General features: G+C 40.5%; 4 protein-coding genes across 4 annotated transcripts; 1 reads left to right on the top strand and 3 right to left on the bottom strand.

Moving 5' to 3' along the window:
* Positions 1 to 2,348, top strand: LOC106641922 (nucleolar protein 9). Its single transcript, XM_014356503.2, has 2 exons — positions 1 to 370; positions 458 to 2,348. The coding sequence occupies exons 1-2, from the start codon at positions 122 to 124 to the stop codon at positions 2,012 to 2,014; spliced, it is 1,806 nt and encodes a 601-aa protein (XP_014211989.2). The 5' UTR covers positions 1 to 121; the 3' UTR covers positions 2,015 to 2,348.
* Positions 2,349 to 2,526: 178 nt separating this feature from the next.
* On the bottom strand, positions 2,527 to 6,683 carry LOC106641921 (cytochrome P450 4C1-like). The gene is made up of 12 exons (XM_089590701.1): positions 6,403 to 6,683; positions 5,646 to 5,755; positions 5,422 to 5,512; positions 5,160 to 5,345; positions 4,683 to 4,779; positions 4,208 to 4,307; positions 3,780 to 3,882; positions 3,617 to 3,723; positions 3,435 to 3,503; positions 3,175 to 3,343; positions 2,913 to 3,092; positions 2,527 to 2,820 (listed from the first exon to the last, which is right to left on the bottom strand). Exons 1-12 carry the CDS (start codon positions 6,557 to 6,559, stop codon positions 2,657 to 2,659), a joined length of 1,533 nt encoding a protein of 510 aa, XP_089446827.1. The 5' UTR covers positions 6,560 to 6,683; the 3' UTR covers positions 2,527 to 2,656.
* Positions 6,684 to 9,313: 2,630 nt separating this feature from the next.
* Positions 9,314 to 17,630, bottom strand: nvy (CBFA2/RUNX1 partner transcriptional co-repressor nervy). The gene is made up of 8 exons (XM_089590751.1): positions 17,621 to 17,630; positions 16,221 to 16,585; positions 15,990 to 16,142; positions 13,587 to 13,840; positions 10,440 to 10,732; positions 10,010 to 10,363; positions 9,673 to 9,929; positions 9,314 to 9,586 (listed from the first exon to the last, which is right to left on the bottom strand). Exons 1-8 carry the CDS (start codon positions 17,628 to 17,630, stop codon positions 9,314 to 9,316), a joined length of 1,959 nt encoding a protein of 652 aa, XP_089446877.1.
* A 1,421-nt stretch (positions 17,631 to 19,051) lies between these two features.
* On the bottom strand, positions 19,052 to 21,238 carry LOC106641953 (uncharacterized). Its single transcript, XM_014356547.2, has 2 exons — positions 21,028 to 21,238; positions 19,052 to 20,524 (listed from the first exon to the last, which is right to left on the bottom strand). The coding sequence occupies exon 2, from the start codon at positions 20,499 to 20,501 to the stop codon at positions 19,407 to 19,409; it is 1,095 nt and encodes a 364-aa protein (XP_014212033.2). The 5' UTR covers positions 20,502 to 20,524; positions 21,028 to 21,238; the 3' UTR covers positions 19,052 to 19,406.
* Positions 21,239 to 24,986: the final 3,748 nt, after the last annotated feature.

Below are 24,986 nucleotides of genomic sequence, written 5' to 3' on the forward strand. Positions count from 1 at the left end.
AATTTCGAATCGAATAAAAGGTTATGTGTTTATTTACACAACAATCGTTGACATAGTTTTTTTAATAAGTGTAGTGTCAACTTACTCAATTCTTGTACAAGTAGTTTTTTTTTAATTAATCATGGAGAATAAAGAGCATAAACCTAAAAAGAATTTCAAAAGAAAACGAAAGCATTGTGCCTCGGAAACGATAAAGAAATTCGCCCGACAACGAGATCACGGTGAACTTGATTCCGAAACTTATCAATACCTCGTCCAAATCATGGAAGTTATTCGCAAAGAATTCCCGAAAATGGAAGAAAAGCAGATTTTCGTTGACAACGTTTACGAACAAACAATTGGCAAAGAAGTTGACGTTGCGAAAAATCAGGTATCACTTGTGTTGTGTGTTACAGAGCCCATAAAGTGATAGTGTTTTATAGTTACTTTAACATGATTGTCCTTTTTTTTATTTCAGGTGGGCTCTATTGTTCTTGAAACTTTACTTAAATACGCTAATTTTCAAACAATCGTTAGATTATTTGATTCATTTAAAGAATCACTGAGGCCATTCTGTAGCGATAGATATGCATCACATGTTTTGGAAAAATTATTGTGTGTTTGTGCTCACAGAGGAAATTTAACAGAAGTAGAAAAAAAAGACCAGGAAGTTAAATATGCAGAGGAACAAAAGTATAATGAGATTGCCTTGAAGCTGTGTAAATACACCATCAATAATATTGAAGAATTTATTTGGGATACATATGCCAATCATATACTAAGAACTGTTTTTGAGTGCCTTGGTGGTCTTATTGATCTTAGTGATAGCGGTAGTAATAATAGTAAAAAAAAATCTGGTCCAAGTTTAGAAAACCGAAGACAGGTGCTAGATGAATACGTTGATCTCTTAAAAACAACCTGTAAAAGATTTATGAATTTTCCACAATTTCAAGAGTACAATCACAATGATTTGACTTCTAATTTTATACAGTCAGTGTTGTACACCTTAAAAGACATTGACTCAGATTTAAATAGTTCTTTGATAGACAAAATATGTACAGTTAGCTACAACAAAAGCGAGGGAAACAATCTATCGAATATTTTTTTTAGCGAATGTTCTATTAGACTGTTAGAAGCTTGCATTGTAGTTTCAAATCCCAAAGACTTTACAAATATTTATGAAAATTTTTTTGAAAACCATATTGGTAGGTTGTCTGTTATGGGGAGTGCAAACTTTTGCGTGCAAAGATTATTTGAACACTGTCACTCAAAAGAACTCTTAGAGAAATTGTTTGACGAGATCGTAGAGCACTTTGAGGCTATCCTTAAGAAAGGATACACTGGTGTGTTGGCCAGTTTAGCAAGTGCTTGCTGTAGATTGCATGCAAAGCAAGGACCCTTCGTAAATGCTTTAACTAAGATTTTGCACTGTGAAGAGCCAAAAGATAGACAAACTCTCATTGCACCATTAGTAGTAACACTGAAAACTTTTGATGAGTATGACAGTTTTAAGGGTAAAGATGATGCAAAGAGTAAAGTGCCATTGAATCTACATGGCAGTTTGATACTGCAATCGATATTGAATTTCAACAAACCAATAAAAGTCGTGAATTCGTTGTTAGAAATGAGTACAGAAGATTTGCTGAAAATGTTTGAAGATCCAAAGGGAAGTAGGGTAATGGACGCGTTTATGCAAAGTCAGTACATTGGTGAAAAGAGTCGTGAAAAGCTGTTTAAAAATCTGAGGGGTACTTGGGTCCAACTGGCAGGAAGTACACATGGATCCAGATGTTTGGACAGGATATGGGAGTGGGCAAAGTCCAATCAACGTGATGCGATTATGGATGAATTATGCAGTGTGGGACAGTTGCTTATGTCAACTAATGCTGGCCGATTAATATATACGAAATTAAATGTACAACTTTATTCTAAAAATAAAAAAGCTTGGACTGAGGAACAAGCAAAAGAGTCAGCTAAAAAGGACAAAAAGGTTAAAGTCGTAGCTGAATTTTTGGAAGATGTGAAAAAAAAATAATCGTGAAACACTTCTTTTATACTTTGAATAATAGTAAATGATTGATTAGTTTTACTTTGTACCATATTTTGTAAATTTTATACAATGTTCAAAGATTTTTCAGCTTTGACTATATTTCGATTATATTGGCGTGGCTCGATGTGACTTGAACTGTCGTCAGATCCTAAGTCCTATTTCAATAGTATTGTTGAAATATAAAGTAAAGATGTGCAGCTGTAAGTTACAGTAGTTACTATACTTGTTGAAAGAAATATAGAATTTGTTCAAACACATTTGTCATAAATTACATCATTTTTTTGGAACTAAAAATCCTTGAAACTACTAACGATATTTCGAAGTCATGACACAATTAATTTATTTAATTGTTAAAATTAACTTAGAATTTAACTCAAAAGTTAAGTTTCATAAAATTAACTTGTAAAATTTATTTTTATTTTAGTTCAAACTTGATAAATTTATTAGGTATGAAAAAATGAATTATTCAAAATAAATACATTTCTAAAACACATCAATTATAAGTATACGTTCTCTTTAATTCTGTAATCAATGTATCTCTGTAAATTTTTTAACCACACTCGTAGTGAATGATCTATTGCAAATAGTGAACTGCATGAAAATTATATCGAAAAATAAAAAGAAGTATCATTTGTTAATTTGAATAAATTTTGTGTGAACTGGATCGAGTGGTCGCAGCATTAAATCGGCGATAATTTTCATATCTGCAGTTCGATCAACTGGCTCGAGGTAAAAGTCGTACAAAATTCGGGCCGTTAGTAATTTCAGTTCCATCATGGCAAACTTTTGACCTAAAAATCCACAAGATGAGCATTTAAAAAACAATACATTATATTTGTTAGTAAACAAAAAAAATAAAAAAATAATAATAATAAAGATAAACCTATGCAGTTACGAGGCCCAGCACTGAAAGGTAAATAAGAAAAAGGATGTCGATTTCGAGAATTTTCAGGGGTAAATCTCGTAGGATCGAACTTTTCAGGATCAGGCCAGAAATTCGGATCTCTGTGGGTATCCCAAAAATTAATTAGTATATGAGAGTCGGTTGGCAAACGAGCATTTTCTGAAAAATGAAAAAAATATCTTAAATTATACTTTTAGAAAATGGGTACCGATACCGATAATTAGATAAAATTTTTATTTACTTAGTTGCAATTCATCGTATATGTATCTTGCAATCGTCGCCACTGGAGGGTACAATCTCAATGCTTCTTTGATACAACATTCCAAGTACTCCATTTTCTGGATTTCCGCCATTCCCAGCTTGCCACTGGAGTTGTTTATGATCTCGGTCACTTCCAGTCTGGCTTTGTCCTGGAATAAATCATCATTTTTACTAATGTAAGGTTTTTCTGCAATTTTAATCCAAATGTACGAGAAAACGGAAAGAAATGAGTGTAGGTACTTGTGATTCCTTGTTTTCAGCCAATTGCATCACTATAAAAGTCATGGCCATTGACGTTGTATCGTGACCCTGATAAGATACCAATGTATTAATAGTTCAAACGAGCACTCAATTAGTATCTTAAACTACAATAAATCATGATGCGTTAAATGGTGCATCTGAAGCAATTATATGTTGTTTACTTCGAATGTGAAGGTGTCAACTTCTTCTTTGATGCCGGCATCGTCGATCAATCCTTTTTTTTCAGCTGCGAAGAGCAAATCGAGCATAGCCAATCTTCTTCTGCGGCCTAAAAAATTCTTCAGGTCTTATAACTGACAATAAATTTCGTAATTTCGTTGTTACCTATATGAACGTCATCGAATACGTTGTCCTCCACTTCGTCATTGTTTTCGTCCAAGAACTTGTTTCCTGTGCTTTTGTGATATTTTTTTCGTTCTCTTATTATCTGGGACAATTGAATGAAATAAAATAATTTTAAGCTGTACAGATAACGCAATTTTTTTATCTTATAATTTTTAATAGGACTCTCGAATGATATATGTAATCAAAGTCATGCTTCTAGTACTCATGCACAGAAAAAAAAATATCGAGATCTACATTTTTTTAAAGCAAAACATATAATTCATCGTAAAACTAAGTCGATCGTTTGTATTTAATTTTCAGTTTCCTTAATTTAAAATAAAAATGAAAATGATGTCAAATAAACCTAATGTTATATTCGATACAGCATGTAAAATGTAATGAAATGAAATGTTATTTTTAATAAGTACCTCATCTGTAAACTCGTGGAGTATTTCAAGAGTTTTTTTGCTTAACCTTCCCATTGGCGTGTAAGGGAAAATTAGATTTATAATGTAAGGTCTCATTGCCCTGTAAAATTTTATATTCTTTATCAATTAGTTTACTCCAATTTAAGTCTTGTTTTAGTTTTCAATAAGTAATTTAGTATCGAATTAAAGTAATCGATTATTATTCCTACATTGGGAGTTTCTCCTATTTTTGGATGTTGGTTGCACCCTACGTTGGAAAAAAAAGATACGTTACTGATTCTCACATACCTAGGAAAATTATCAAGGATCTTTGAGCTTAAAGTAATCTAACTGGAGGAGATATGCACGAGTCACAAAATCTACTTAGTATTTTTGCTTAAGTAAAAAAAAAATATCTATACTGTTGTAACGTAAAAAACTAATGAGCAAAAATTTTTTTTCGAAACTGTAGTACTATTTCATATAACATAATTACCTATATAGCACAATTTTTCCTATGTCATGAATTGCTTGCTTGTATTTTCCAACTTTTTCTTGATCCAGTGTATCTAAATCAATTCCCATCGAAGCTTCTGCAAATAAAAACATCAACAACTTTGTCTTAAACAGTACTATTGTAATGAATAATAATGTGGTGGTTCATTTGATTACGTATAGTAACTCAGAGTACTAAAGCGATACACATTTTTATTTGTTAAAAATAACTAGCTTCTGTACATAATAAAATCTTTAAAAAAAATTACGAATTAGAGGAAATTCGGAATAAATGTATCACATACCATAACAATTCTAGTTAACTATGGTATGTATTGACATAATGATAAATTAAAAATTCTTGTATTTCCGAACTTCGACAGTGGTGTTGTTGATTTCAGGGCATTAACCTACTGCAACTTATTGAGCTAACAGATAATGGAATTGATAATGATTTATGTAATTCTTATGAATTCACCACAGATGATTTTCAGAGTTATGTCCGAGAAAAGTGGAATGAGGCTTTTCACAGTTTCTCGTCCCTCGCTTTTTAGTCCTTTGATGAATTTTTCCCCGTGTTCGCTTGTTACTTCGACATATTTTCTCAAAATGTTAAAGTGGAATGCAGGTGTCAGGATTTTTCTTCTCTCTCGCCACTTATCACCTACAAACAAGCGAATTAATTCAATAATTGCCAAAAGAGTTACCTGCGTTGGAAGATATTTTTTTTTTTTTTTTACCTGTACTCGTTAGTAATCCAGTTTTCAACCAAGACTGGAGGTACCAATAAAAGTAGCCTTTTTCAATAGCGTCTTGACTAGTGAGCAGAATCTATGATGAATTTTTTAAGTCAAACGGTGTAACACATATATTAACATATTCTAGATTTGAATCTACTTGTAATTATATCAATTTTACTTGCAAAGAATTATAATTATTTTCTATTATTATAACTTAAATGTACCTCCAAGTCTTCGGAGTGAGAGGCACTTATTAAAGCGGAATACAAATACCAGAATCGGGTGATTGGATAATAATCCTTGACGACTTGTCGACCTTTTTCCCAAATATAATCTAAAATAACATTGAAGTATTTGAGAAAAAGTATATTTTGGTGTATAAAGTATGTTAAGTGTATGAAATACCCTAGCAATAATTACAGTACGATATGCTTAAATTTATGTAAAAAAATTTATATGTATTTAAAATCTACAAAATTTATTAGTAATGTTTTTCCAGAAATCACAAGTAAATAGTTATATTTCGTACAATGGTTTTTTGGTTTAGTGACTGTTTCAGGGCACTAAAATACCATTGTAACCTTTTTAAAACGATCAACGTTGTTTCGAGGTTTTAACATTCAACGGACTAAAGTAAAGTGAAATCAAATAAAAATTTCTTGAGCTCACGTGGCTACTTCATTTAATACACGTAATAAGTACTTGGATCACTAAAAATCGAAATTTTTAGCACTGACTGTATCGTTATATTATAAATGTAGTTGTGGAGCAGATTACTCGTCAAGAAAAATCGATATTTAATAATGCATATTTATTATTATTAGTTTAATTAGTGAAATTTATTGTGGAGCCAAAGGACTAGAAACAAAAAGAATGACTTCGTAATTAATAATACAATCAAGATGTTAGTTTTTTTGCTCCTTTGTTGATTAAGAGATGTGATGATTTCTTTCATGCTCAATAAAACGAATGACTACTTACGCACGTCCCTAGTATTAAATGTCAACATGTTCCCAACGATCGGATACTCCTGCAGTCCTCGTATCTTCCTTAGTAAACGTCCTTTTCGATTGCAATGTGTCACAACATGAAATGTCAGTGTTGCCAAAAATAATGTGGTTAAAATTGTAATGATCATTTTGATACTCGTTTCAACGCTGCAATAACAATTGAGAAATAAAAATATCACGAGAATATTTGATTGAGAATAGTACACTTCAAAAATACACTTTAAGGTAACACAATAAATGTTAATCCCGAATTTTAATACAGTTTTTTTTTTTTTTTTTTAATTGCGTAGCTTTACACAGTTATCCGTGAAAACTATCAACATTAATGATGAAAATGTCTATCACGACTGACCGTTGTTACTTGAGTGGTGTAGTTGTTTCGATATAGAAACGTATCTATTAAAATTTTTTTAGAGTTTTTTTTGTAGATTATGTAAAAACTTACGCGTTATTTTGATCAGCTACATTCAACTTAATGCATTGAATTTTTTTGCTAGTTCAGACACGATACGCGTATTAAGGTCACTCGTAATGTAAGAAGAAAATTAATGAAAACACTCATGAATATTTATATAAGTAATTACAAAATAAAAATAATACGATGAATTTTTATGTCTTTCCTCTTGGCGTATTGTAATATTTATTTGAATAAGTTTATAAAATGTCATTTTTTATTGTAGTATCTATAGAATAGCCGGAAAAATAAAAAGCAAAACTATTTTTATGCTATACATTAAAAGCCGTGCTTGACCTCCTCAGATAAAGAAAAATTCCATCCAACTTACGCAATGACTTTATTAACATACTGGTTTTCAAATGAATCGTGAACTATCAATTGCTAAAACTGGTTATTGAGACTGCGAAGGAAACAATGAGAAGTGGGAAACTATAAAAAATATGCAGAAAAACAAGAACAGTTGGATTTTCGCGTTTCAGGTCAGGGAAACTTAACGCTGTTATTGAGATATCGAAAAAATTGATTAGTGATTACCTGAGTGATTTCGAATTGATTTTTTGTTATAAGGTAGCAAAGCAAGCATCTTTTAATAGGATACATGTAAATATACTTGAAAAATTAAAAAAGTATATTAAAAATTGTATTGAAAAAAAAAAATTTTAAGAATTTTATTCATTTAAAACTGCAAAATGATAAATTCTTGTCTAATTATGAATTGAGACTCGGACAATGCAGTCTTATCTGGAAATCAACACTTTTGTGGAGGTATGGCCCATACGATCAGAATGCAATCCAAGATAAGGAAGGACAAAAAATTAAGGTAGTCGATGAATTTTTGGGAAAGGCAAAACAATAGCAGTCGTAAAACTTTTTTTTTTATTTGACGATAATGTAAAATTACTAGATAGTGTTACACTGTATCGTATTTTGTGAATTTGTTACACAGTATTGATTAATTTTGGTGCTTACATAATTTCGATAAAATTGTTAAAATGTACCTTGACGAAAAGATAGCTACATAAAATCCTCCTCAAGTATCCATGCATTTGTTAAGAGAAAAATATCTATTTTACTTTGTAAATAAGTTTATCGTAATTACGTGATTTCCTTAAAACTCAAAAATTTTTGTAAGTGAAGAATAAGTACTGCATTACAATGTAAATATGCTGCAGGTAGGTATCAATAGTTAAAGCGATTCGATTTAATAAAATTAATGTAAAATCTATTTTTGGTGACTAGACTTACTTCTATAATTTGTTTTTCTTAAATCTACATTTGTTAAATCATATTTTGGTTGGACGAATATTTGTAGTGAACAAGTAACGCCAAATTTTTAATAAATCATTGCAACTTTCCTAACTTAGTCGTTGATATAAAATATTTGCATTAAAAAATTTATCGGTTCTGTACATTATATATATATATAGTTGTATTGTAAATTAAATGCAGTTTTAATGATAATGCAAAGCATAGTATCCATTAGTTGACTTGAAAATTACGTTCGCAATCAAGTATAATTGGTTTTGACTCACACTAACAATGTGCCTATACGCGAAGGTACACTAAATCTATCAGTTGACTAGGATAAAATAAAATTGGTGCGTTATGAGTGCAAAAGAATTTGACAATGCTACGATTTTTTTTTTTTTTTAACATTATAATGATTGAAAACGATTATTTTTCTAAGACTTTTTGCAAAACTTTGATATGGAGGTGCACTTTTATAATTATTAAACTATATATATATATATATTTATATCTATTTGTTTACGTACGAAGTAACATTATTACGCGAAAAACTACCAATATCGAGAAAGAGTGTTCATCATAGTTGAAGCAGCACCAATTACTTTTGGAAACCATGAGATACAAGATTATTAGATGAGAAAAAAGAGTTTGATTCGAGAAAAACGTTCAAGCTGTTGTACATATTATATAATATATTAATTGTATTAAACAAACACGCGCGTATGTAAATGGTTTTTTTTTACTCTTCTTAATACTAAACCCATCGAAAACAAGAATAGACAAATTTTTAAAATTATAAAAAAAAGGACTACTCGCCGTGCAAAACTACGTATCCAAGCGTATGTATAAATAATTCTTAACTCGGTTAAAAGTCAAACTTAATAAAATAACGATGAAATAACCGATTGTTACCGAGAATCATGTTTTCTTTTTTTTCTCCCACAAGCGATCAATCACGTACATATCCCCGAACCGCGTGACACACATGTGTCACTGCAGTCCAGTTACTAGGGCAGTAGTACCAAAGTAGCCATAAACCGATTTCCTCGCCAAAAAGCTCGACTAGACCCGCCACACATGCCCCGTGTATACATGTAACATATTATTATGATTATTCATATATCAGCAAACTGAAATATCATCTCTACGCAGCGGCCTTGGCTGCCCTGCTCTTTTGTCACTTGGTCACCCTGATCGTCGAGGTTGGCTTGTTCGAGGCCGGATCCGAGTCACTCGCCGCACTGGCAGCCCTCGGTGGGCTCGGCGTCGACGATCTGGCCCTATCTTGCTGCTGTTGACCAGCCGCCGGGCCGTTGGCTTTGGTACTGCTGCAGGTCGCGTGGTGCCCACCGGCCTCCCAATCGCGGTGCTGACAAAAGGAGCCGCAGTAACGAGCCACCCCGCAGCCCCCGCAGGTCTCCAGGGCCTGTCTACCGCAGTTCCAGCAGCCCTGCTCGGTCGTTTTCATCCATCAGTACATGCATACATATAATATGTGTAACCTTTCTAACACGAGGGATCTCTCACCGTGGCCACAGCGCCCGAATGGTGGGCGTCCTTATCCGGCTCGTCCCCCGTGGTGGTCGTGGGCGCCCCGGGGGCGGTTCTCGCGTCGGCGAGTCTCAAAAACGGGCCGGGTCTGCCGTGCTTTTGGCCCGTCCTCGGCTGCTGCGGTCCCTCGAGGTACCTCTGACCCCGGAGTCGCTCGTTGGCTCGGGATTCCGCTATCGCGGCGGCCACGGCCCTCTGCACCTCCGCCACCGCTGCCCTCTTTACCTCCTGCACCGCTTCCTCTGCAACACCGTGATAATTCAATCACCAAGGTGTTCCCTCGGGTATAGGCCGCGTCTGTCAATTTTATCGTATCCCTCACCGGCTCGCCTCTTGACCTCGGCTACGCGATCCTCGGTGGCTCGGATGGTCTGGGCGACAATCTCGCCCGACAGCCGCTTGAACGTGCCCTCGCCGCAGTCCAGGCTCCCGTTGCTCGGCGCTGGCCCACCGCCGTTCGTCGCCTGGTGGTTGCCACCGTTGGCTGTGGAGGAGGACGAGGAAGAAGCTGGGCTCGTGCAGCCGCGTTTCTGCAAAATGGCCAGGGCGCGCTTGGTCTTGTCCACCATGCCCAGGATGCAGTTGAGCATCACGTGGATGTTCTTCCACTCGTCCTCGAGGCTCGACGAGCCGTTCTGGGCCAAAGACGACGGTTGGTGGCCGGCCGGTGCTCCGGCTGCTTTCGGGTCATCCCGTTAATGTAATCAAAGCCATGGTCATATATTATGTGGAAAATTTGACGCTCGACTAACCGGAGGTAGCGGTGTGAGCGATGGCCGGCTGCTGGTGCGGCAGGGGCGCGCCAGGGTAGCCGGGTTGCATCAAACTCGGGATGATGGAGTGCGGATGCTGGTTGGGCGTCGAGTACCAACAGTACGGTATGTCACCCGGGTGGTGTTGCTGATGCGGGAGCTGCTGTTGCGTCGGCTGGTGGTGGTACTGGTGGTTGGGCGCGTGCTGGTGATGGTGGCTCGACCAAGGATTCGCTAGTGGACGCTTGGCGTACGGCAGACCCTCGTCGAAGACGGTACCATTTTCGTAGTAACTTCTGTGGGAGAAAATATGACTAAATTGTCGTTTTCATTGATATGGTTCATTAGCTTGGCAAAATCGTCGAAACGATCACTCGCGTGTAAAAAAAAAGAGCTGGCGAACGAGCCTTAAATCGGTACGACGAAGGATCGCGTGTGCATTAGATCGGGGAGCTTTTTACACCCCCTCTCCTCCTACTATTTCCCACAACGCCATCACCTTCTCCGAAATCCCGGTTGAGCTCGTTCGTGCGCGTAATACGCGATATTTGCGTGTTGGTGGCATATTAGTTAACGTAAGTGCCTATATACAATATAGATAGGCCGCACAACTCGAGAGCTTTTGACCGGCAGCAAGTTCTTATATATTTTGAAGAGCACGAGCGGGAAAGAGGAGCGTATATTGAAGGGGGTAGGTATACATGAGGTGAGAGAGAAAGTGTATACGTATACGTGTGTACACACACACACACCATATAGCGCGGGCTTGATATATGGAAACGTCAGTGGCAGACATATCGAGAGAGAGAGAGAGAGAGAGGACGGCGGTGGCCCGCGTGGCGGCTATACCTATTTCGGTGCATATGTATAGGGGTCCATTGGGGAGACGTGGCACGGCCAGCTCAGTCTTTCTCTCTCTCTCTCTCTCGCTCACCCTTTCCAACGTGGAAGGAGGCGCGTTTTGTCGCCTTCGCCTCGTCGCCTCCTGCACCACCAAACTACCTATATACCTACTAACAACGCTCCGTTTTCATGGTATTGGGCACAAGAGTATAATGTATACATGTATACGGATGTACGCGGACGTTTGCTCCTCGGCACATATTAATGGTATATATATATATGTAAGACCGGCTTCCTGTAAGTGAAGGTCGCCAAGTGGATCTCTGGATGCCTATTCTCACCCCGTCCGTTTTTCGTTTACTCTCTCGTATGTTGTTTTCTCCTCTGTTGGGTGGAATTTTCGATAATCATGCAAAGTGGATAACAGCTACCACGTATATCGAAGCTACATCGTCATCGGAGTTGGACATTTTTCATGATCACAATAATCGACGAGCTTTTCCATCTATGCTTTATACTTGTTATTGGCAAAACGCGATACGACTGAATCACGCGTTGGGGCAAAATTAAACAATCGCACCGCGGGGGCTCTACGATTCCCGAGCTTTTCCACAGTAAATCAAGGTACACCATACATGCGCAAGCACACGCCAAAAGCACGCACCTATCCAGGGGCGATGGGTGGAGCACGTAAAACTTAACCAACCCCAAGCAGGCCACAAAGGCCAAGGACTTATAGCCGAAGGCCAGGACGCCAACTTATACTGTGTGCCCACTGTAACCAGCATCCCTTTTGCGCTTAAACGCGCGGAATAAGCTCAAAAGCAGATCGAAAGCTCAAAGTGCCCCCCGGCCAAGATTTTTTTTTTTTTTTTTTTTTTTTTTTTCAACCCACAGCCGCGCAAGACACATAATACGCACACGCGCCTGCAACGTATATAATATAATCCACACTCGATACCAACACCCTGCCCCTGCGGCTTGGCACACACGGTATAAAAGCTCTCTTTTCGTGTATACCTACGTGCCGTACGTACACATGTATAGGTATGTATAGGTATAACCGTGTTGAATTATCGCGCGCGCGGTCGAAGACGGCTACCACTCCGTGCGTATAATGGCACTCATATAACGCCGCTCGTTTTTAATTTACGATCGGACCCCGGCTGCGCAGCTGTGTCTCTCTCTCTCTCTCTCTCGTGTATACACACGCGCGACTCTTAATAGGCGCAAGCACACGGTGTATGTGCGCAGCGATACGTGGTGCCGCCAAACTTTGCTAAACACGCCCGTGTAGGAGCGAGCTTTAGATTTTTTTTTTTTTTATTTAGAAGGGGCGTTGTAGTTGCTCATTTTTGTTTCGGGATTACTTGGCGTTTGGTGTGGCTCGAGTTTTCATCGGTGCGAGGAGCGTCGTGGAATTTCAGTTTGAACAGGTGCTGCGAGCTTTTGGCTTTGTGCTTTCGAAAGCTGAATCAACTTTGAAGACAGCTATAGCACACACATCACCTGCGGTGTATGTATACTCGTGTGATTGAGAATTCGAAACCAGTGTATACTGTACGTACGGGTTTTGCGAGGTGTGACATGTGTGCATGTATTTTCGAGTATTCCAGCCGGGTCGTTGAATTAACCGATTGTTAACGGGACAAAGAGGTCGAGTTGTGTTTGTTTTTTTTTTTTTTTTTTTCCCCTTCAACGCAAATATCAGACGATGATGGCTGCAAATATGTTTGAAACTATGATGAAAAAAGAAAATGCGACCGAGGTATACGGTACGAAAAATTAAAAATCCATCTTTCTCACGAATAATTGTTATTTTATGTATAAACTGCGCTAGCTGGGCTGCTTCGGTTGCAAATGAAGGCCCGGGACGATCATTTAAATATTAATTCAAAGCCCATTATGAGTAAGGTATAAAGAAAATACTGTTGGCATGCACAAGCAACAAAATTGAAGTATGGATCAGCCGAGGGTTTTTTTTTTTTTTTTTCTTTTGAACAAGCCTCTTTCGCGTATCTATTTGTTTTCGAGATTTACGATAAACGTGTATCTTCCTCCGTACGCGGTGTGTAGTTCGTCACGAATGGCTGGATCAGGTTATTTTTTTCGCAATCTTTTATAGCTTTTCTTAACATAAAAGTAATGCTTCTACGTGCCACTAAACATCATACCGTTGAAAGCCCAAATGCCATGTATCAGTAAAAATGGTCAACAATTAAAGACAATGGTTCGAAATTTTAATAACCGACTCTGGACAGTAAGCTTCGAAAAAGACATAAAAAAAAAAAAAAAAATACTCACAGCGCCTCGGACGCCCGTCTCTTGCTCGCGTGACTGTAAGCCAATTGAGGTCCAGCGGTGGCCGGCGTGTGCGCCGTCGTCCCAGCCGATCTCATGGCGGGATAGTGGTGCTTGGGTGTTGCTGCCGGTGGTCCACTGCTCGCGTGCTCGGCGAAAAACTCGACGCTTCCCTCGGCACCGCTTGCCCCGCCACTGCCCAGTCCCACGGCCTCCAGCACCGCCGGCTCGTTTGAGCGCAGATACTGAGCGCAACTCTGTAAATTCGTTTGAAGAAAAGGTGTTTGCACACACATTATTATTATACCGTTGTTTTAGAAGAACCCGGGCTTTTCTCGTTCCCTCTTATCGCGAGTCTCTAGGACTCGGACGAGTACACACACTTGTTCATATACATCCCGCGCAGGTTTACCTTGCGCCAGCCGGCTGTTACAATTGCGAGGCGCGACAAATCGTTCAAAGTGTGTCTTTTGTAATTCGTCGAGATACTTTTACGATTGCGGCCGTGTGAAATGATTAATCTAATTTATACACCGTTTGGATGTAACGGTTTTTCATCAAAGGCTCGCCGATCGCGTTCTCACCGATTTTCGTTGTCTTTGACGAAAAAAACAGCCGCGCCGATCATTTACCATTTTTTTTTCTCCCCAGTCACTTTGTCGCGTCCTTTCAGATCTTTCTTGTGTACACACGCCAACGCTTTCGTTAGCGTCGCGGGAGCAGAGGAAAAAAAGGGGTCCTCCGCGTTTCTCCGGCTCGAAGCGCGATTTATCGACGCTGTAGGATCCAATATCGCGCCGAGACCGATCGCGCCCTCAATTAGTCGACGCGCGCGCCTTTTTTTTCACTCGGTAAAAAAAAGGAGCCCAAGATTATTGATTCTCACGAGGAAAAAACTTTTTTGCCCGAAGCGTGCTCTGTCATCGTTTAGATGTTCCGTGATTTAAAAGGTTCCTCCTTGGATTTTTTAGGGGAGAGTGTGGATTTTGTAAAAGTTTTGTTGAAAAAAAAAAAAAAAAAATAGTATCAGTAGAAAAAGCCCAAACGGGGTCAGACGCAAAAGAAAGAAAACGCCAACGTACAGTATCCCCGAGAAACGATACGTCCATCGGACGCGATTAAGCGCGCCTAGTGTTCCGCACCTGCGCGGGCAAGGGGCCAAAAGTAATGGTTAATCACGCGCCAATCTCCTTCCTGCAGGCGGCGGCAAAAAGGACACACGTACACACAGCTCGGAAAATCCAGGAGGCAAGCATGACGCGTCGTCGTCTCACCTATATATACATCCGATGGAAAATGTAAATGCCGGCTATTAATTTGCAATTCGTTACCACCACCTGCACCGGCGTCTTAGCGTTGGGTGGGAGGGATGGAGAAAAGCTCCGGAGTCAAGAAAGAAAGCTCCCGGTGGGGGCGACAGCTGGCCGTCGTTATATCCCGCGCGCTTGATATATACGTACTAATTTAGGCTCTGCGCGGATCGAGCGACAGCTTTCCTCGGCGTTTTCGTGTAAGATATGGTCCCTCTCGCTTCGGGTAACGCGCTCCCTTGATATTCTTTTTTCCGGTGGTGCGGATGCAACGACACTTTTTTTTCTCTAGGTAACACGAGACGTGGGTTTCGTCGCGAAATTCTCGGTGATTTGACTGTGGGTGCATCAAGCCTCTTCGTGCAGGTGATGAAACGTGAAAAAAAAAAAAAAAAGGAAGGATTTGGCCCGAAATCAATGGCACATGTAGTGGATGTATAAACTCGTGGGAGAAGGGAAGGGGCCATTTACGCGCGGGCACGTTCGCGCGTACAGGCAGCGATTAACGAGAGCCCATCCCTTGTACGTGTATGCACGTTCGACCACCGCTATAGCGTGTGTGTGACAACGGCTGTAGCGGTCAGGTGGTGGCAGTAGATTATAGAATCGGAGAGTTTGTAGATACAGATTTATAGCGAGAGAGCATCGGCTCGCGTGTACGCGTGTGGCATCTCCGTTAGTTGTGTGTAAAACGATACATCGGACGAGGGAAAATCGGCTCGATGCAACACAACGTGTGTATAGAATACAATAGGTACCAGGTACGTGCACATGACAACGATTTTGGATTTTCCGCTCTCGCGTCGCGTCGAGCATAACATGCAACGATATCACGCCAGGGCGATTGGCATTTTCGCATGTGCTACATGGGCGGTGGTGGTGGTTTTTTTGTTTGTTTTCTTTTTGCATATACACGGTGACGCGCTTGCGGAATCGGATGAGGATTCGTGCGAGATGGGATTACCAAGCCGATTGGGCAGGCGTGAGAAAGGTTTTTCGGTCCAATCGAAAAAAAAAAAAAAAAAAAAACCATCCGATGACGCTACCGTAAAGGAAAAAAGGTCAACTCTTTTTTATGCCAATGTAATGTGTGGACACTCACCTGATTATCCGCCCGGGCAGCTGCGTTCAAGTCCCGCTGTAACGACGGCAGGCAGTGTTTAAGGTACGGCAGGACGAAGCCCCGCAGCGGGAAATTCGTCGCGTCCTGCAGGGCCGAGTGAAACTCTTCCGCGGACATGGAGCCACTCTGAAAAAAAAAAAAAAAACATGTACGATTACATAAATAGACAGAGGAGGGGATATAATGTCCCTGTACGACACGCACCAGCAAGCCGAGGACCAGACTGCGGACGCTGTCGCCGACCTCCGGGGACATGTCCATGGCGAATTGAACGAGGGTGCCGAGGAGCCGCCTGAGCTTGCCGTGTGCCGCGAACACCCCGGAGATGCATCTCGCGGTGCCGTTGGGCTCTTCCTGGCGCTGTTGGCTCGGCCCGTCGTCCGGGGCCTCGGTCTTGAGCGAGCACAGGGTCATGCTGGACTCCTCGCACTCCGTACTCGGGGCACTCGATGGCTTTGGCTGGACCGAACTCGGCGAGGCCGATGGAGACGGGGAGCAGCCTCGGCTGTCGACGCCGTTCGGCTCGTTGACTTGGACTCGGTCGCGGGGTTGCGACGACGACGGTGGTCCTGAAAATCAACAGGTCCCACTTGCTCGATCACAAAACTCTAGAGTTTTTTTTTTTTTTTTGAGAAATAGGTAGAGCATGATGCATAGCTGGTGTGCTATGAATGTATTTTTTTCCCCATCACAGGCACTTTGGTGAAGCTCAAATACACAAAAGCTGCTCGCCCCGGGTAGTGCAAAATCGGAAAAGAGCTTGCATTGTTGTATGCGCCTGAAAAAGGGAACGACAGCAGTTGCTTTTCCGTTTGACAACGGAGCACGGTGATTTACGAAGAAATTCGCAGTACCTGCTTATACCAGCGTGGTTTTCGTGAAATGTCACAAAATGGCAATTCGCGATTTCCACCGAGAGCATAAGATTGATTGGCGGGATAAAAATTTTTCAGCTCGTAGCTACAAAAAGAGAGAAAGAGGAATGTGAAAACCGAGGAAAATTTCAATTTGGAAAATAACAGGAGCACACGCGTTATCTCCCGCAAACGCTGCTTCCGGTATACAATGAAGAAGGGGGGAGGGGGAGCCAGTGTGGATCTGAGCGGGAAACAATGAGGAGAGCTGGAGTAGACACGCTGATAACGTCGGCGCCCACTCCCTCCCCACCCCCTTAACCGTGTTTATATATGTATAATGGCAATTGTGGGTGGTTGTTGTCGGAGGGGGGGGGGCAACCGACAGCTACGCTTGTTTGCCGGGAGAAACGCATACGCCATCGGTGATACACCGCGTAAACGCCGCGAGCGATTGATAATATCGCATCCGATTTCTGCAGTCAAAGGCGAGGTCAAAGGTACACAATGTGTACACAGGAAGGAATGATCGTGCGAGGGACTTTTTCTTATTTGCCCCAAAGTTTCGATCCCCCCACCATATTGTAATGAAATCGGCAGGCGATTGCATGTCATTAAAATGGAAATTCAACGTTCTATTGAAAAGACATGTTTATAGGTCTGTTGGTGTACGTTTTTAAAAATGTAATTTTTTTTGCTACCCTACACATCCCTACAAGAGTATTTTCAAAAATAAAACCTCAGCTGCACCCATAGCCATAATCGCACCCGCGTGTAATTCCCACGTAAACGGCTGAGGACAAAAACATCCTGGTACACATAGCACACATGTAGTCAGGAGTAGGAGGAGGATGTGAGAGGTAGTGGGAACAGTGAAATAAAATAAAAAGAAAAGGAAAAAAACTATACATATATAGGTATCCCACGCGCTCGCGGTGCGGTGAGTGAATAGAGCGGATAGAGGGCAAAGGGGGGGGGGGTTGGCCACCCCCTCAGGAGACGTGCCGAGAGTTGAAACCGAGTGAATATATGTATATACACCTAAGGAGAGGGAGCGTGTGCCAGAGGCAGGAGGCGACGAGAAGGAGCGGGGGAGGGGGCTGTTGTCGCTGCCACCTGGCTCTAGCAGGTAATTACCCCCGAACTTTGCCTATACACATAGGTATATGGTATATATTCTTGTTGGAAAAGCTGTAGATAAAGAGAGAGAGAGAGGGAGAGAGAGGAAAGGCCATCGTTGCCTGCACGCTCGATCGACGCCGCGTCGCAGCTTTTCCGCGCACCTTTTCGAGCCGACCTGTCTACTTCAGTCTTCACTCGGCTGTAACAACCACCTTGACTTGATGGTCTTTAAGACGGCGGATGAGGATTTTTTTCTTCTTCTTTCTTTCTTGGTTCATAAAATTCACGTTAAGTTTATACTTTGGCCTTTGATGATTGGCTCCGTATTTTTTTTATTTATCGTTGCGTTTACAGGAAATCGATGGCACGTCTCTCCGACAAGGGTAAACATAATTTTAGTGCCATATTATCTCGTGACTAAAAATAGAGGGGCCCTTTTTTTTTTAGTCACGTAAAACTCGTGAAGACACGCGGTAGCAACAATTACAATTTATGCGTATAAAAGAATATCTGTAAAATTGATGAAAGATCGGCAAGTGTTTTCAAAAATCTCGGGTTGTCTTTCAAGGTTTGGAAATTAATTTATCAACGCTTACAAATGCCAATTTTTGGAAATCTCAGCAATCAAACGATCCAAACTTATACAGTTTCCAGTGACTAATTTTTATTTTTTATTTTTTTTTTTACCAAAAAATAAAGATTTAATGTGCCCCCTAATTGTAAAATATATTCATGTCATAATAGCGAATACATCATATCCGGGCTGAGGTGACGGAAATAGGGTCCCAGTGCCATTGATACTGGCACCGATGACGTCTTCTCTCGGCCAGCTGTTATTTTTATTTCCGCCTTTGAATGTTGTATGCACTATACTATAACTTACGTATTGTTTATATGTATATCAGTACGGGCACGACACGAACAACACTAGATGTATTTGTTTCTAATATCTTATATTTATGTTGTAACAATGACTATTTATTTGAGGATTTTAATTTCAACTGATAAGTACTTTACTTGCCCACCTTTTTACTTATCAAGTTGTTATTAGTATGACAGAAGATTTTTGTTTAATAAATATCATAGTGATATTTTGGTATAATGTCATGAAACAAAAAATAACAATTTGACAAAAGTATGTATCAATAATCTTTTTTATTCAAGAAAGCAGACAAAAAATTACTATACCCACGATATGGATTACAACTACCATAAACATTTTTAAATTAGTAAAGAATATAAAATAAATTTGTATCAATGTGTGCAAAATGAAAGTATATCAAATATGTACATGTACATACATAAGCTATTTCATCAGCTATAGAAATGCAACAAAAACGTTCGTCAAAATGAGATAAAAAATCATGTAATACGTCTTTTTTTTTTAACATGAATTCTTACTGTCCTGGTATTTTTAGGAACGTGGGTGTATACACACATTATTCAGACGTATATTACATTGCGTAAGTTTTTTGGTACACTCATCACTTATGGGAATACCCTCAATTATATGCACGTATGTTTCATCTATGGTTGCTGGTTGTTGAAGTAAAAGTACATCGTTCATAAATTTTTCCTCGGTAATAATTTCCACAGTGACCAGTGGCTTGCCAGTATCTCCTTCAGCAACCACTTCATTGCCAATAACATCGACAACAGCCACATTTTCCTTCACAGTACTTTCCTCAGTAATTTCATCCTTGTTAATACTGAGAGGACATTTGTGCATATCTAGAGAATATAGGAATTCAAAAACACTGCCACAGTTTGAACACATGTAGGAAGACTGTGTCTCACGTTTAGTATGTATAAGCTGGTGCATTCTAAGATGATGTTTTCGAATAAAAGTTTTATAACAATAATTACACTTATGGGGACGCTCGCCAGTGTGTATGCGTATATGACGGCGATGATCGCTTTTATCAACAAAAGACTTTTTACAATAATCGCAAGTGTAGCGACGCGTGGCAGCATGTCTTTGTAAATGCCTTGTTAAAGATTTTCTTGCGGGAAAGCTTTTATTACAAAATTCACATTGATGTTGCGCATCATTAATTAATTTACACGTGTGTCTAGCTAGAGATCTTTTTTTGTAGTAAGACTTGTCACATTTATCGCACTTGTAGATATTAAGTAGGCCAGTGTGGATGACTTTGTGGGAATCAAGAGAGCTTTTTGTAGAGAAAAACTTTCCACACGTCTCGCATCTATTACTATCTATGCCGTGATTAGAACGGATGTGTTTTATTATTAAAGATTTTCTAGCGAAAGCTGATTCGCAGTGATCACACTTGTAGCGACACTCGTCAAAGTGTTTGTGGTAGTGAAGACTTAAATCAGATTCCGTGGTGAAACACTCGTTGCAAAGTTGGCATATACAAAGCCGTTCGTGGGCATGTAGTGTTTCTAAGTGGGCATCCAATTCATTCTGGCAATCATATGAATTTGCACAGTATTTACATTTATAGATGCATAACCGAAGTCTTCTACCACCAGTACTGGACTTCATTTTTTTTCCTCTGGTTCGAATTTCTGAAAATAACAATTTGTTTGAGTAGTTGGTATAATTATTGAAATTTTCAAGTAACCGTGCGTTGAAACATTAAAGCATAATTTGTAATGTTCATGCAACCGAAACAAGTGAAGAATAAAAGGATAAATCAATCTCGTCTCTAAGTTTTAAGTGTCCGATGAAAAAAGTTGTATCTGTTCACCAAGAGCTTGCAGTTACCTTGTCTGGTTTTTCTGCTGTGCAGTTGTTTTTTGTATACCTACACACACACACACATATATATAAAAATACATCAGAAAAACCAGACAAGGTATAACTGTTATTGCGACAACGGCTAATCCCCACACGAAACAACAGACGGGCAGAATGAAACAAGCGTAACATTGTTAAGCAAACCCATTTACATAATAAATAAATTAGCAGGAGAGCTTGGCATCGAGTTTTCTTGTTAGACAAAGGAGCTATACATGCATGTACGAGAGTGGCGTACAAAATAAATACGTTAATTGATTGATATTCTTACCTTGGGGATACTCCGTTCAGCAACTGCAGTGCAGAGCCCGGAGAAGCTGCAGGTCAAGCCATCGACACTTGGTTCTATTTAATTGTACGCATCGTTGGAGTTGGAACAGCTGTTTCGGTGGATTCAAATTTATAATGAGTAGAAAACCGATGAAGAAACAAGTCAATATCTTGTATTGGTTCCAACCCAACCCTAACCTATCAACTCTCCTGATTACAAAAACGCAAACTGCCTAAAACTGCAAGAGTAAACAGCGCGTCGTCGAGGCGCGTCTCTCTGCGTCATGCCGACATGGCGACATATGCATTCTCTCGCTCGAGCAAAATGAGCGCTGCTGTTGAAAAGCGCGCGAATTTTTGAATTTCAATCGAAACAAGACAGTGTATAGTCAACAACTAGTTTGCAATATTTTTTACTAGAATAAAGTATACGTGAATTAAACACTTTTAAACCACTAGAATGACGAATCATTGTTGTCGATAACGTCCAACTTTATAAAGTTATAAGATAAGAAATAATATGTAACAATAAAAGATCCCAGTGTTTTACACTTTCTAAGAGGAACAAAATCCAAAACTCACTCATACGACGATGTGCCAACGAGAAAGCGAATTACTTAATCTGCAGTATCCTGCATCTCAATAAAATATCGATTAAATTATGGATAACATTTAAATTGCAAATCCTGCTCCCGAAGCCTTTCGTTCCAATTAGCATAACATTATATCTCATTTCATCGGCATTTCAATAAAAAAAAAAGGGAAAAATGGTCCAATTACGTCTCGAGCAGTCTCAAAAACACACACCCGGAATCCTCATTGATTATCAAATTCAATAAGATACCGGGCATTCGAACGAAAAATTGGTCGAACGCGCGAGCTTGCAAGCTCCGCGCGGAATTGAGAGCCACTGCCGGCAGAGGAAGCTGTATATATATACATATGTATAAGCTGGGACTCAGCTGTCGCCTCCTAATTGCCGGGACAATGCAACAGATGGCTTTGATCGCAAGCCCACCCCCTCCCACTTGCACGCCCTTCTTTCGCAGCAGAGCTTCCGTCTTCTCTCTCTCTCTCTCTCTCTTTCCCTTCTGTTATTCTCTCGCCGCCTGCACAGCTTCCTTCCTTCCTTCCTTCCTCCAGCCCCGGCTCGTTCCCACACTCGCGCACGTGGACGTACCTACACACGTACACAGGCTGGGCTGGAGAGTTCGAGTCAATCTTCCGTCCGGAAGGAATCGGAAAAGAGAGGGAATTCCAAAGGGGCTCCCTGCGAGCGGGAGACACAGCCCCGGCGGAGTGTGGGAGGGCCGAGCGAAGGCTGCGGATGATTTTAATAAACGAAAACTTTAAATTGAAAAGTCGCCGATGGAAAAATGCCCGCTTCCCCCTACGTCATATATATATATATATATACCCTCTTCTCTCCCTCGGCTCGTTCGGGGGAATCCCATTGTTTATATATCGGGAACGTTTTTTTTTTTTTTTTTTTTTTTTTTTTTTTTCCTTTCCGTTTTCAACGGGTTTAATAATCGCGATGCGCATTGGTTCTGAGGTTTCTCTTTTTCTCTGGCATTTTTGGAGCAAGAGGAGGATTTGCAAATTTATTTTCAAACCACACATTAAACACCGAAACACAAAAAGCACCGATGACTCAAACAACGATACATCCGGTGGATTGAGCTTGAGGCTGAAATCTGAACCTCGATCAAAGGGGGTGGAATAGTATAAGCCCTGCCACGTAGAAATGTCCCGTCTGCGAATTAAGTCGTGTTGCGGGGCACGAGATAAAACCCAAACAGCCCCCTCCAGACAAAAAAAAAAAAAAAAAAAAAAAAAAAAGAAAAGAAAAGGGTCGTTCTCACGAAATCGTCCAGCAAACCTCATCAAGTCATAAAGCGCCCGCAAGCTCTCAAGGGGGCGTTGTGAGAGAAAAAAAAAAAAAAAAAAGGAATGTCAAACCTCGCTCCCTTTACACATTTTTACAAACGAATGAGAAGAAGAGTCTCATCCCGGTGTGGATACCACCCCGTTCCCCTTTCCTTCTCGGAGTGGTAGGTAGATGCAGAGGGAGGTTTGGAAAGCAGCGATATCAGCGAAAGCGCACACACACACACAGAGGAGCAGAGCAGAAGAGTGAGGACAGTATATATAGGGGTGGGGGGGGTGGGGGTGAGAAGGAGGCAGAGAGGCCCCGGAAAGTGTCGGACGTGTCTTATCACGTCCGTGCCAGGCGCAAGCTCTTCGGTGTACACGGAAAGCTATATACCTACTTTAGGGGGGGGTGGAAGGGAATGTTATAGGTACGTCGCACGCCACCGCCACCGCGCGCTGCCACGAGGGAGACGATGACGCCGAGCTGACTTGTCACGTGGCTGCGTGCAGTGATTACGTGCATGCGTGTGTATATATGTACATGAGTTGGCGAGCTTGGCGGTAAAGAGAGAGCTTTTGGAGGGATCAGGGGGGGTATTTTTACGCGAAGCGATGGCCGTAGGTGATTTTTTCATTCTGTTTCTTCTTTTGTTTTCTCGATGTACAAATTTTTCCTCATTTACTTTTCTTTTGGCGCAGTGTGCTTGCGTGTCTTATATATGTACACAACGTGTACAAGAACCGCTAAGCCGATTAAGTATAGGTGTTGTAATGCGCCGGGACGCGCTGCATTTGGATCGTTTCCAAGATTTGCGTGCCGTTTGCTTTTTTTTCCCTCATTCCGTGTTCAACTCCGTTCGATGAATTTTCACGAATGTAAGATCTTTGGCAAAGTACAAATTATCGATGGGAAGGGCTTGCAGAAAACGTTTGTGGCCAAACTGTTTTACCTGCCATTAAACAAGGGGCACTTTTTCAGTAAATTCGAAGGGTTTATGGTAGGTAAGAAAGAGATGTGATTATTTTGAATGGTCTGAAACTTTCGTCGCAATAACACATCAACTGCTCGATTATATGATTTTTACCTAATATGTTATTTGGACAAAGAAATTTTTCGTCTCTCCTGTACCTATATGCAAATCTTTCACTGCAGGTTCCATGCAGCCAAAACTCACCGCCTACGTTCACCCCGGGAATTGAAAAAAAAAAAAAAAAAAAAAAAAAAAAAAACCACCGAGTCTGGTCCAAAAGAATCCGTAGCAAAAGCATGCCGGTTTGCACACGTATAATACGGAGTACGAGTTTAAAAGAGAATAAGCAGGCACAAAAAACACGAGAAGGAAAACAGAGGTTGTTCAACGTGCGGGTGGCAAAACGCGTCCCGCACACGTTCGCGCCGAGTTTATATTATGTACATGTATTACATTATATACATGTATGCGTATTGGAGAACCACCTGCGGGCTCTTGTAGATAAAGCTCGGGCGCGCGACAGAGCTCAGCGAAATAATAATGTCAGGATGGGAAGTACATATATATAGTGAGAGAGGGGGGGAGCCCGAGAGCAGCGCGCGGGAGGCCATGCGGGCACCCACATGGCGTATGCATATATAGAGATATAAGGATGGCACGCGGGAGACCATGGTTCGATTCCCGGCCAGTGCGACATTGTCGGGCAAGTACCTCTGTGATTTTTCACATGTGCTTTTACACCACGCAATGCTCCTCGAGGAGGGTTTAGGTGACCTGTCCTCGCAGCATAATTGCCTATTTCCCCCTACTCCCCTCACAGGAATGGGAGGTCTCCCATCCCTTTCCTTGTCCCTTTCCCAAGTGCTAAGTGCATGCCCATGCCCATAGTAGTGCCCTTATCAAAGGAGCCGGACGTAAAGCACTATAATATATAAAAAAAAAAAAAAAGATATAAGGATATCCTTATATCTCTATGGGCGTATGTATATGCGCGATCTTTCGTTCGGCAACAATGAGACGCGCGTTTCCCGAAAAAAATCTGTCGTTGAAAAGACGCCCGCTTTTGTACCGGTTCTCTTTTTTTTTTTTTTTTTATTCTTACTCTTTTTAACTC

The sequence above is a fragment of the Copidosoma floridanum genome, unplaced genomic scaffold, assembly GCF_036245765.1.
Source record: "Copidosoma floridanum isolate Cflo_tuat_1 unplaced genomic scaffold, Cflo_Japanese_pri ptg000013l, whole genome shotgun sequence".
NCBI lineage: Eukaryota > Metazoa > Arthropoda > Insecta > Hymenoptera > Encyrtidae > Copidosoma > Copidosoma floridanum.